The sequence below is a fragment of the Oreochromis niloticus genome, linkage group LG18 (genome assembly GCF_001858045.2).
Source record: "Oreochromis niloticus isolate F11D_XX linkage group LG18, O_niloticus_UMD_NMBU, whole genome shotgun sequence".
Lineage (NCBI taxonomy): Eukaryota > Metazoa > Chordata > Actinopteri > Cichliformes > Cichlidae > Oreochromis > Oreochromis niloticus.
The window spans coordinates 1,569,664-1,583,635 of NC_031982.2; the positions used below are offsets into that span (position 1 = coordinate 1,569,664).

The 13,972-nt window shown below is 43.3% G+C and overlaps 1 protein-coding gene across 4 annotated transcripts in view; it reads left to right on the plus strand.

The window, feature by feature from the left end:
* The first annotated feature begins 343 nt into the window (after nt 1-343).
* The window catches only part of LOC100706964 (junctophilin-1), a 36,638-nt gene continuing 23,009 nt past the window's right edge, over nt 344-13,972 (plus strand). For 3 of the 4 annotated variants that reach the window (XR_267431.4, XM_003456720.5, XM_005461523.4), the window contains exons 1-2: nt 345-1,008; nt 10,659-11,418. Coding sequence is in view for 3 of the 4 variants with exons in the window: in XM_003456720.5 (XP_003456768.1) it covers nt 630-1,008; nt 10,659-11,418 (1,139 nt within the window). In the remaining variant the exon portion in view is untranslated. Of the gene's footprint in view, nt 1,009-10,039; nt 10,405-10,658; nt 11,419-13,972 lie in introns of those variants that run through there. The other variant, XM_005461524.4, reaches the window with a different exon arrangement.

Consider the following 13,972-nt stretch of genomic DNA (forward strand, 5'->3'; position numbering starts at 1 on the left):
GATCACAAACTATCTGAACTAAGTGACACAAAAAAAACAACAACCGAGGAATGAAAATGAATACTGTTTTTGACGTGGGAAGAAGAAAAAATACGATATGTAGGAAATATGCTGCCTGTTGTTGCACATTGTTTATATCTTAAAGTTATGCTGCTAAAATTATACATGACTAGACATTAATAACTAGAAAACTATGAAGGCATTCCTGAATGTTTATGAATATTGAAGCGTCCCAATTCATTTTACCTCGTGTAATCAGATTCGACCCATGCAACAGGTTGTGGTATTATTTTGAAAAGTCACACAGGAAGCAAAGTACTATTTGATCACTGACAGCTTAGAACTAAATGACTTGTGAGAGACGAGTGGGAGAGTTTCCAGTACACGGTATGGAAGCGGCTGTGGCAGCAGTGGCGAATGCTTCCCATCCTTCCACGTCCCTCTTTCAAATACCGGCACACCGCTGCCAATGAGTCCCGCTACCGTTACACGCTGCTCCTTCATATCTCCGCCTAGAACTCCTATTCTGACCTGGACTACACTGTCAGTGTTACATCACTTTTAACAGCAATTCGCAAAATCACGTCGTCACTACAAGCTACAGAGTAACACTTACCCTCAAGTTCTGAATGACGGGCGGTCGATTCGACTTTGATGATGGGGGGACCTACTGCGGAGGATGGGAGGATGGCAAAGCCCACGGCCACGGTGTGTGCACCGGACCCAAGGGCCAGGGCGAGTACTCTGGCTCCTGGTCGAACGGTTTCGAGGTAGTTGGCGTCTACACCTGGCCCAGTGGGAACACGTATCAGGGTTACTGGGCGCAGGGGAAGAGACACGGGCTCGGAATTGAAACCAAAGGGAGGTGGATTTACCGAGGAGAGTGGACTCACGGGTTAAAGGGCCGTTACGGAGTCAGGCAAAGCGTAAACACGCCGGCCAGGTACGAGGGTACCTGGAGTAACGGCCTGCAGGACGGGTATGGCGTGGAGACGTATGGTGATGGAGGTAAGATACAACAGTGCACAGGTGTTGATTGTTCTTCATCCAATCTCCCGGAATAACGCAAACACCCAGCCTGTTTCTGTCATGTTGAACTTTTACTGAGCGAAATTCTTAATTAGATTAAAATTTGAAGCAAGACAACGACTTGCAGTTCATGGCTGATTAACAGACTACCACTGAACAAATATGAGGAAGCACCATTTTTTTTCTTCTGTACAGTAGTTTATCTTACTAATTCGTTATCATAGTGTGTGTGTGAGAGAGAGAGAGAGAGAGAGAGAGAGAGTGATGTGATGTGACGTGACAGCACACTCTGGAAATCTCCACCTGGCCTGATCAAAGATACACCAACCAGCCCTCACGTCAAACATAACAAAAACAACTAAAATGCAATATATTTAATGTTTATGTGGCCATAATGTCCTCTGTGATAGAACTACTCAGCTGCATGTAAAACAGAAATGGCCCATGTTTCCCTGAGCCCATCATGGATGTTTTGTGACTGCTCTGAAATGGATTTTAAATGGTGGCAGTTGTTGAATTCTAACCCAAATCAAAGAGTGAATAAAGGATTGCAAGGGGACATCGGGTCACACATAATGTTTTTGCCACCATCAACTAAAATGCTTCTGCTTCCTAGTGATGTTTCTTCGTTGGCTAACCGACCAGTCTAAAATTAAGGAACACTCAGTGAGTTAAATTTGAAAACCGTTTAATGGAATATGTCAAAAACTAATAACAAAGCAGTTTTAAATCATTGCACGTTCTTCAATAATGAATCATGCCGGTTAACTATGTGGCACGTTGCACCGTGCCTTATCAACGTTACATGTTATACTCCAGACAATGAAGAAGAAAAACACTTAAAACAAACGAATGTTAAATATGAAAACATGTTACTACAAAAGATGTTCATGTATTACTAAAATATGACAAATTAACATCTGAAAAACTCATAAATTGTGACTTAAAAGTGTGCCATGAATTATGAAAGAAGGACGCTGTTTGAAAATTCATGACAAAAACTTTGATAAAAATCAAAAATAACAAAGCAATAAATCATCCAGCCATTTTCTTCTGCTTATCTGAAGAAAATGATCCCTCTATACCCCATTTTCTCATTTGATGTTTTTGTTTTTTTACTTTCACGTCTATTTACATTGTAGATTCTCACTGAAGTCATCAAAACTGTGAATGAACACACATAAATGTATGTAGTGAACAAAACATCTGCCAACCCAAGGTCAGGTGACTGTGGAGGTGCAGCACTCCATCACTCTGCTTCTTGGTCCTCACACAGCCTGGAGGTGTGTTTGGGGTCATTGTGCTGTTGAAAAATACATGATGGGATGGCATGTTGCTGCAGGATGCTGTGGTAGCCATGCTGGGTCAGTGTGCCTTCCATTTTGAATAAATCCCCAACAGCAGAGTCCCCCCACACCATCACACCTCCTCCTCCATGCTTCACAGTGGGAACCATCCATGTACAGACCATCGTTCACCTTTTCTGCATCGGACGGCGGGTGGAACCAAAGATCTCAAACTTGGACTCATCACACCAAAGCACAGATGGTCTCATGTCCACTCCTTGTGTTTCTTGGCCCAAACAAATCTCTTCTGCTTGTTGCTTTTCCTTAGTCGCGGTTTCTCAGCAGCTATTTGACCATAAAGGGCTGATTCACACAGTCTCCTCTGAACATGTAGAGATGTGTCTGCTACTGGAGCTCTGTGGCGCATCTATCTGGGCTCTGAGCTGAGCTGCTGCTAACTTGTGATTTCTGAGGCTGGTGACTCGGATGAATGTATCCTCAGCAGCAGAGGGGACTCCTGGTCTTCCTTTCCTGGGGCGTCCTCATGTGAGACAGTTTCCTCGTAGTGCTTAATGGTTCTTGCGACTGCGCTTGGGGACACATTCAAAGTTTAACAGTTGTCAAATAGGACTGTCAGCTGTGCACCAACCTGACTGCTGCACAACACAAATGATGGTCCCAACCCCACAAATGACCCCTGACAGGCACACCTGTGAGGTGAAACCATGTCAGGTGACTACATCATGAAGCTCACTGAGAGAAGGCCGAGGGTCTGCAGCAAAGGGCGGCTACTGTCAGGAATCTAAAATATAAAACATATTTAGAGTTATTTATCTTTTCTTTTTTTTTTGCTACATAATTCCAGATATGTTGCTTGATATATTTGATGTCATCAGTATATATCTACATATGTACATGTATCGTGTATATATAATGTATATGTGTGTGTGATCATCACAGCTGCACAGAAAGATAAAATTGATTAAGTGCTTGGTGCAGTCTTGCTTTTGCTGTTTAATGCTAATGCTCTACGTTAAAACTGATCAATTAAAAAGCTTGGTGTTTGTGCCCACCTCTGACACCATCATGCCACAAAATGAGAGCTGGAAATCCATTTATGTTGTTGCTTGATTTACATATGCAACTGAAATCAAATCAGTACAATTTGTCAGCTTAATTTGTGCTTCTTATACGGCACTTTCATATTTCAAGAAGGCCTCCTGCTTCTAGATTATGATAGCTTTTCTGTAAAGAGGATGTAGGCGATATTATGAAAGGAAGGCAGTCAAAGACTGGCTGAATAGACCTAAATGACACAAATCATAACAGTTTTACAGTTATGTATACAGTTATTCATAGATCTTACAGAAACCTTTTTTTCTCCAGTCTAGTCTGGTGTTTTCAGTCTGACTCTGAAGGCTTATGCCTCATTGCAAAGTAGCTGCTTGGAGTTATGTTTGGCCATCCAACAGACTTCTCAGTGTCTCAAGTTACTTCAGTCTTTTAAAATAGAACATCCTGACATTCTACAGCTGAAAGTACCAGTGCCACAGCTCTCAGGCTACAAAGCTAACTGTTTTTTCATGTAATGTCAGACACTGGTCGTAGTTTTAGAATCACAAAAACTCCCAGCTGTCAAAATCTTTTCTTAGACTCAAACATGTTAAGAGACACATACAGTTATTTGTCTCCAGTTGTGCTTATTATTCATTTTTTGACTTCAAGGCAACCTCCAAAGATTGCACAGGTGCACAGAGTGTAGGATTTGGAAACTGAGCAGAGGATTGAAAATCAGCATGTACTGGAACTCACAGACAGTTAGTACATGCAGCACAATAGCACACTATACTTGGTAAATGCAGGGCAGCACAGTGGGTAACTTTTTTTCTTTATTGTCATTGTAAAGAAATCTAAAATGGATTTGGGTTGCACTTAACAATGAATATAAAAATAAGTTGTAATATTATAAATATATATTTTTTTTATTCACGCACATACAACATGGAAAAAAACACAAGACCACCAAAATACATATTGTGATTTATTCCTGTAATACTGCATGTTTAGTATATGAGGTGTGCTTTCAGTTCACTGTTCAGGATGGTAGTGACTTTAAGGTAAAGCCTGTCGGTGAATCATCTGGTGCATGTTCTAATCGATGTTTTCCTGAAGTTAACAGATTTTTTTTTCTGACAGCAGGGGTTGAAGATGTGTTCCAGGACAGGTAGCTGTTGGTTTGTGTGTCTTTTTGTGTGCTGCAGAGCTGCTCCCTTACCATAACAGAATGGCATAAGTGCGGACACCTCAGTGGAGTTCTGGTAGAAAGATGCCAAGAGATGCTGCAAGAGGTTTACTTCTTAAGGCAGTCCAATGGGGGCATTATGCTCGCTGTGTCGCTGTGTCATGGGTGTGTCGCAGCGATTTTGTGCGCGATACATGTGAGGTCAATCTTTGTGGCGCATGGGTGGATCGTGCTCCGCTCGATTTCTGTAAGCCGGTTCTTTGTGCTGCAACACCGCAGTGAGGCTGAAGACACGACTGTACAATCTTGTCAGTTTTTACCACCATTTTCTTTCCAAGCTCCTCAGACCACCACGACCTGGGTGACTGGGACCCTACACAAACAGTCAGTTTAGTTATTTGTTGCAAAGTGTGTAGTTTTGTTTTATTAGATTTTTAATTGACTTGGACATTTTGTTTGTGCTTCACCTTTTTTTTCTGGAGAAGACTTTTCCAAGAATGCAGATTGGTGGGTTTTTTTTCTTTTTGGTTCAGTTTTTTCTGTTTTGCCACCGTCATTCAAAGCAAAGGTGGACTGAACAAACAAAGTGGAAGCGACTGGCAACAATACCAACTCAGCCATAAGGTGTTAGGCCACATGAAAGCTGTTCTACCTGCAAAGGGTGGGCCAACACTGTTAAATCGTCTGGATTAAGAATGGGTTGTCGCTCAGGTTCATATGTGTATGAAGGCCAACAAGGAAATACGTCTGCAGAATATAGTGTAGATTAGGGAATTTTAATTGATGTCCAATACTGATAAATTGTTGTGTTCTAAATGTTATGCAGCCATCTGCCCTCAGATGGAGCACCGTTGTTTAAAATCATCATAAATCTGCTAATTTAGAAATGATCTTTCAACACTATTAGAATGAAAGAGCAAGTCAGCTTTCTCCCAAGGGTGGATGGGCTCTCCCTCAGCGCCACAGTGAGGAGTTCAGTCATTCAGGAGAGGTTCAGAGTGGAGCCTGTACTCCTCCACACCCAAGCGAGCCAGCTAAGGCTGTCGCCTCGTGGGCACGGTGTTTTCGCCAGCATGCCAGTTGGACCCAGAACACACTGGAGAGATTGCATCAATCGGCTGACCTGGAAAAGGCTCAGGACTTCCTGGGATAAGCTGAAGAAGGTGGCTGATGAGAGGGAGGTCTGAATTTCCCTCCTTCGGCTGCTTCCCAGCAGCCTGACTTCAGATAAGTGGAAGAAAACGGCTGAATGATTTATTGATTTGTTATTTCAGATTTGAACTTTTACTGAAGTGGTTTTAATGAATTTTCGTGCATCATTCATAAAGCATGGCACAATAGGCAGAGCTTTTCAGTTGCTGTTCATTTTTTTGGATGTTGATTTGTCATATTTTAGTGATACGTGAACGTTTTTCTTCTTGTTTGTCTGGAGTATAACCTGTAATATTGATGATGCGTGATGCTGCACAGTTAAGTGACTGAAAAATGTGATTAATTGTTTCAAATCCCTTACAGTTTTTGACATTGTCCACTAAACGGTTCTCAGATTTAACTTGATGTCTGAGTGTTTCCTTTATTTTCTTTTTTCTTTTTTTTTTGCGCCTGTCCCGTTTGGTTCTTTTGCCATCAGAATTATTGTCTAAAGGCGAAGAAAGATGCCCAACGGATTTACTTTACCAAGTGGACCATCCCAGCTTTTGCCGTAATGGTCTATTTGATTCACCTTTTATTGTTTATTTTATTTTATTTTCACTTGCTAAATACGGGACAGACTTGACTGGGGAAAAGAAAGGGGAGAAAGAAAGAGGGAAAGAAAAACAGCGGGAAAGAGGGACGAGGATAAAGGGCAAAAAACAAAAATCAACAAAATAAGCAGACAAAAAATACATATATCAATCACCTGGATCACCTGTTGAGAAAGAAAAAAGACAAAACAAGCAGGAAAAAAAAGAGCAACATAATAAACAACATCACGATGATCTATGTGAAGATAACAGTAAATACTAAATATTAAATATTATTGTGCAGCACGTAAGATCGACAGCGCACAGTGTGCTTTGAGGTAGGAGCCAAAAAGGGTGTAGTTTGTGTGTGTGAGCACCCGTGTGTACACCTGTGAGCATGAGCGCGCTTGTTTTTAAAAGGTTCCTTCATGTAATGATCTGCTAGAGGGTGTGGGGGGCCACAGCCCCGTCCTCCAGGGCATGAAGCAGGTATGGAGGAGATCAAAACTCCAGACATCCAGAGGCCATCAGAGCACAAGAGACCAAGGAAGACCAACAGAGGGGCAGCCGCGCCACTATCCCAGAAAGAGCTGAGGAGAGCCCCAGATGAGGGGTCACTCAGCAGCCGCGGAGCAGAAGCCAGGGGGGGTTGCAGTGACGTGCCCGTGAGCTCCGCCGGCAGCCAGCTGTGCCAGAGTGACCGAGTCCCAGGCCGAGAGGCCGAGGGCACCCCACCCCCGAAGTGGCCCGAGCGAGCCCCAGGCTCCAGGCCCCGACAAGCAGCCACCAGGAGTGAGCCGGTGTGTACCTGGACGCCCATCCCTGGACACAAAGAACCACCAACGCACTGATGTCTGAGGGCGTCCGCCACTGGCAGGGGGAGTGGTGGGGGGAGATAGGCCTCCATACCTTGGAGGGCCTGAGATGTCCCCAGAGAGGTGGCGTCTGATACCCAACCTGACATATAGACACAGACATACAGGCACACACAGATACAAACATCCATTCCCACCCTCATGCTCTCATATGCAATTACTCAGCACTCACCCAACATGGAGACAGACATAAAGAGACGCTGTACACACAATCACTCTCCCCAAGGGTACTCTAAGAACCAGGTCTAGGTACCCTTGCCCCTGGAGGGGGAAACTGCACCCAGACCCAGGTGGTGTTACCCTTTTCCCTGCGGTGGGGAGAAGCAGACCGCCCCGACTCCGCAGCAGCAGGGAGGCCCCACATGCCAGACCCCTACTGGACGGCCAACTTCTCCTCCCAGCTCCCCCACTCCAACAGGCCGCAGAGAACGGGGGTGTGTGGAGACTCCAAACCTCCCTCCACCCGCTCATATGTAGTGTTGATGCATGTGTGTTCTAAGGTGCATTTAAAACCCAGGAGGGCATGGAGCTACCTGCCAGAGAGCAGCAGGTAAGCGCATAGCCCCTCCTGATAGTCCTCAATGTCTACGTGTATTTAAAATTGAGAGGTGGGCAACGACGCCAGGGGTGAGGTGTACACCCTGATGGTAATTTGGATTCTGTGTGGCGTGCCCACCCCCAAGGTCCTATATGTATGTGTTATGAGAGTGTGAGTAATGTGAATGTCTAAGTTGTGAGATAAAATTGAGGCACAGGCAGCCAGAAGGGGACAGAGGGGGGGGGTGCCTCCCCTGCACCCTGGTGACACACCCTTACCCCAAGGCCCTCCATGTGTGGGTGATTGTGGTGGAGTGGGAAGAGGGAGGCAGCTGGAGATGGGGAGGGAAGGAAGGGAAGGGCAAGTGACCCCTCCCTGGGGCCAGCTCCCCGCTGACCCCAGTAGGCACCCCCATACTCTGCAACCCACCAGGGAAAGGGGGTCCAGGCCCATCCGGACCAGGGCCCAGTTCAGCAGCGCCGCCCGGCCCCACAGAGCCCGGGACAGCCCACCCGACCCCACCACAGAGAAAACTGCACCCACCCCGTCATCCACTCATCTTCCAGACTACACAAGACAATAGACACCCAGGCTGAGATCTTCCTCCACCTTCTTCCACCTCTCCTTTATCTCCCCCTCCTGCAGAGTGAGTTCCTTCTCAGCTAGTCTCATTTTCTGTCCTCGTTCAGTCAACTAAGAAATTCTTTTCCAGGAACATCTCCAGTTTATATACTGTTAATACTCACACCCACACGCCAGAAATCTCCATCAGCATTTGCCCCAGTGATTCTGAACATGAAATAAAGCTTAACATAGAGATACACAAATTTCTAATTGACTGCTACATCCATAAAACCATCCATGTCAAATATTTTTGTTATTTCCCAGAAATTGGGATATTTTTATTTCAGAGTAGAAAGAGACCTACAATACAAATGTGTGTTTGAATAAAAACTCAACAACATTGAGCCCAGCACCCAGTTTTAAACATCGCTAACACAACAGCTGCACTGATGATGACGATGGCACAGTTTAATGTGGAGCTGCGAAGGGCAACGAGGCAGAGCCGTTACTGACATGGTGAGCTCAAGTTCAGTAAAAAAAACAACAACAAAAAAACCACGTTTCTAGTGGCCAAAACAGCAGTGCTGTTTTTGTAATCACCAGTAAAACCATTAAAAAGCTGGTGGGCATCTTTCATGAAAGCAAACATCAACAAACTCGGACATGAAGACTCCGACTTTGTAGCTGCTCCATCCACCACCGTTTGTTTTACACAGCGAAAAATCTGCAGTAAATCTCCTGGAGTTGTATTAAAATATTCAGATGAACTGTATACTTAGTCTGATACCCGAGTGGGTAAATTATACAGCTTGCTGAAGGCTGACAGCAGCCATCCTATTTTACATGAAAGTAAAAGCAGCAAACCAGGGTGAGTCTAAAGGGGGGCATGGGGTGTACTAGACCAACTGCAAGCTTTTGTATCATTTTACAGATTGAAAGTGAAACAATATCAAATATCGCATTAATTGAATTGCATTAATATTTCAAAATATAAAAATAAAAGACTTTTCACAAGCCAATAAAAATATCCATGGGCCAGTAAAACTCTGACCTGACTGTTGTTAGGTAGGACACTGAATCATTAATATCAAATAATGTGTACACTATCATAATAACTTGCCTCCGTTAACATCAGAAAGCCTTCCAAGAAAAAAGAGTAAAGATAGATTTTTGATGCCCTGTGCACGGCACATAAATACAATCACTGCGTTTTGTTGGGTTTTTCTAACGGATTTTGTGTGCAGTTGAACTTGATTTAACTGCATACAACTTTTACTTGATTGAGCCATGGATTAATCAATAGATTACTTGATTACTAAAGATGACAGTAGTTGTGGTTATAAATAGACAGTCTTGTTGTTAAGTAATGACTTTTCAACTCTGTTTTCAGGTCCAAGCCTCTGCTGTGCTAACAGAGGCTGTTCTCTTTTTAATGTGTTGTGATGCTTTGTGTCTTCTGGTTTTAACTTTTATTGAGATCAAATGAACCCTCTTCTTACATCTTCCCTGTGCTAATGTGATTATATTAGCATAACCACGGCTCTGTAGCTAGCCATCAGCCACCATCATTACAGTCCATCAGCTAGCTTAACTTTATTAACTGTCTAGTCAGTGTGTGATTTTGTTTCCCGTATATTCGTTTACTTTCTAAGTCACAGTAGAGCTGTATGATGCCTATTCACTGACAACCTGTGAGTCACGTGTAGTTACCCAGTGAGAGTGCATTTTCAGTCATATTTGACCCTCCTCATCACATCTTATTGTATTTTTTTTTAAAACAGTTCTTCAAAATGGACTTCAGAAGCCAATGGATGACATCACAATAGCTCACTAGCTACGGCCATCTTTTATCTATGGTGACATTTGATTCTACCAAGCAAACTTGTAAATAATCTACTTAAACATGGAGTCTGCCTCACAGTGTTTTACACTTCACACTTGTCCTGGATATGTCATGCTTCAGCACATCTGTTGAACACTTTTGGATGTAGCTATAATCACTGATACATTTACACAATTATATGATAACGACTTTGTAGATGGGCAGCCTGTTTATGGCACCTGAATGTTGTACAGTCTCCTAACATATCTAGCATTTCTGTTGGCTGGGAATGTCACCCAAGTTCTCAATAAAATAAAATAATATTTTTACTTTACCTCTGCAGTGACTCTCTGTTTTTTGTTTGTTTTTTTTATTTATCTGAGCATCCTACGCTGTCATAAAGTAATTGTCTAAAGTCTTGACAGGTCATGCTGTAATGATGCATGGAGTAAAGAGTCTTTTGTAGGTTGATTAAAATGACTTTCCTTGACTTTCTAAATTAAAGTAGTCTCTGCTTATTTTTTATGCTTTACTCACAGTCTGTCTTCTCTCTCTGTGTCTCTCTGCTGTTGCTGTAGGCACGTATCAGGGTCAGTGGAGTGGTGGCATGCGTCACGGCTATGGAGTACGTCAAAGTGTTCCCTATGGCATGGCTTCTGTCATCCGCTCACCTCTACGAACTTCACTGTCTTCACTCCGCAGTGAGCAGAGTAATGGTACAGTACTGCGTGACAGCCTATCTGATAGCCCTGCTGGCACACGTGGTGGTTTTGTGCTCAACTTCCAATCAGATGGAGAAGGTTCAGAGAAGAGAAAGGGTCTTTTTCGCCGTGGCTCCTTTTTTGGTAGCCTTCAGCGACTACGCAAATCTGATTCACGCTCATCAATTTCTAGTAAGCGCAGTTCAGCACACAGTGACACTACTATGAGCCGCATCAGTTCAAGTGACGCCAACTCTACCATTAGCTTTGGGGATGGAGACCCCGGCGATGACTACCTGCCTCTTGAGGACAGTGTGGATGCTACCACCACCGAGTCGTATGTGGGCGAGTGGAAAAATGACAAACGCAGTGGCTTTGGTATCTCTGAGCGGTCTAATGGCATGAAATATGAAGGTGAGTGGTTGAACAATAAGCGACATGGCTATGGCTGCACCATCTTTCCTAATGGGACGAAGGAAGAAGGGAAGTACAAGAACAATGTGCTGATCCGGGGTATCAGGAAGCAGCTGTTCCCACTGAAGAATACCAAGACCAAACAAAAAGTGGATCGTGCCATTGAAGGAGCAGTGAGAGCAGCAGCCATTGCCAGAACCAAAGTTGAGATCGCCATCTCCAGGTAAAATATCCTGAGAACCCAAGAAAGTTACAACTACTTTTACCCCCTTTGTTCTTATCTTATTGGAAGTATATTAGGGAGTAGATACTGTACAAAATTTTATCCATATTTTAGCTATACTATTGTCAGAGCATTATACTGCTCATCATTAAATACTATTAGGAAAACTCTTAATACTACTCTGTATATTTTGGTTTGAAACAAAGATATTTTTATTGCTCATTTTGACACACTGGCTTACAAATGTAATTGAAACTTCATAGTAAGCATATGGTACTTAGTAAGTGGAATGAAAAAATATTTGCTCGCCTGTTAATTTGGGATTTTCTTTCATTTTTGTCACACATGTTTCAGATCATCAAATAAATTTTAATATTGGACAAAGATAACCCAAGTAAATACAAAATGTAGTTTGTCAATGTTCATTTAGTTTATTAAAAGAAAAGCTATCCAACCCTTCCTCGCCCTATGTGAAAAAGTAACTGTTAAATCCCCAAAACCTTTGGAAAAATATTCTGTGGACTGACAAACTTTTTTAAAGGGTTGAGTCTGGTTACATCTGGCGTAAAACTAACACACCATTTCAAGCCTGTTTTTCAACAGTTTTAACTGCACATCCCCCTTCTCAAATATCATCGGCACCCCCAAATGCCCTCCTCCCGCTGCCTCACTGATCTGGCCTCCTGTGACACCTGCACGTTCACCCTGTACTCCTAACCAACCCCTGAAATCCCCTACCGGTCAAGCCAACACCAGCATCACTTCCACCTCAATCTCCTCTGCCGGCACGCTTCTCCGCCCCTGAGACTCAGACTAAACACATCTCGCTGCACTCCCTCACTTACGCCATATTTGCACACCTGGGCACCTATAATACCTGTAGTATCCCACAAACATTTATTTCAGTACTTGTTCTTCTATATATTTATATTTTTATCTATCTATTTATAGATCTTTTTCTACACTTCTTCTTATATGATTACTTTGTTGTCCATTGTATGTGTGCTGCTATGACAAACTCAGTTTCCTTTTGGGATTAATACGTGAATAATGTGTTCAACCACTGCACTATGAAACATTTCATTTTGCTACTACCAGTGAACTAAATTAGTAAACTGTGGGTTGTCTTTGTCCTTCATGCTTGGGTTTTCTACCAGAGGCCTGGGATTTTGCAGGTCTTGCGTTCTACTGGACAGAGATTTTAGATGCCATACCTAGAATCTACTGGAGCCACTCACTCAATTTTGGGGACAGTGACCCAAGTATTCTGATTACTACAGGGACAAAAGTTGCCTTCAGCTTCCACATATTTTCTATCTCCTCTCTCAACCCTTGGTATTTCTCAGGTATCTTGTTCCTATCTCCTGATGTTGCCATTTGCTACATCTTATCACTACAGCCTTCCTCCTCTGCTTGGACCCAACGACTATGTCTGGCTGGTTAGCCTTGGCCTTGGCACTTCAGGCCATACTCGGCAAAGTTGTTCCTGTATACTATGCCATCCACTTCATTATAGCGTTCCATGTATGACCTGCCAACTAGTATCTATGATCTTTGCTGTTCCTGCTCCTTTTCTCTCTTGGGTTTCTGCTGCCTGAGGTATCACCAAGCACATGATCATTCGTGGTCATCTTTCTGATGTACTGATGGATTTTTGTTGTTGTTGTTACATCCTGGATAGTAGTTCTACACTCACTAGTCGTTGGCCTGGATTTGGCGTGAAACCCTCCATTCATGGTAAAGGATTTTCTTTTTTTAATATCAGTGGTTTCTATCTCCTCCCGTGGCTTATTATTCCAGCAGGGTATCTGGCAGGGCATAGGTGTTGATTACCTGGAGATTGCTCTTCCCATTCAGCAGACTCCTCAGGATTTGCCTTGCTCTTTGGTGAAGGCAGCTTCTCTAGTGGCCTTTTCATTGTTCAGTTCACCTCTTGGATTCCCATGTAATTCTAGCTATCCTCAATATCTGCAACATTGCATTCTGATAGTGCAGTCTGCTCAGTTCTGACAACTTTCCATCTCTTTGTTGTTCAGGCCTACGTAGAACAGCAGTGGGGACAGGGCATCTCCTAGGTAAATTCTGCAATTGATGGAGACTTGGCCTGGGCCTCTGGGGTTATTTGCCACATCCTAATTGAATTGAATTGAAGGCTCTTAGTGTCCTGTTGATCATGTACAGTTTTAGGCATTCCAAGATCTATTTATAAGCCACTGAGTCATAGGTTTTCTTGTAGTTAATCCAGGTATTGAACAGGTTAGTCAGTCTGGTCTTGCCGTCTTGAGTAGCTGCTCTGTGTAGGACTAACTGGTTGCCCTCCAATGCCTCCGTCGAAGTGTGAACATGTGTGAATGTTGGATAGAAAGGTTAAAATTAAACTTTAGCGTGAAAGAAGTGCTTGTATGAATGGGTGCAAATACCTTAATAAGTTGGATAAAGTGCTTTGAGTGCTCAGCCCTATATAATAACCAGTTCATTTATCATTAGCTGGTGTTTTATGCCTGTGGTGTTTCTGTCAATACTTTCTGGGCCCCACTCATGTATTGTGACTGTT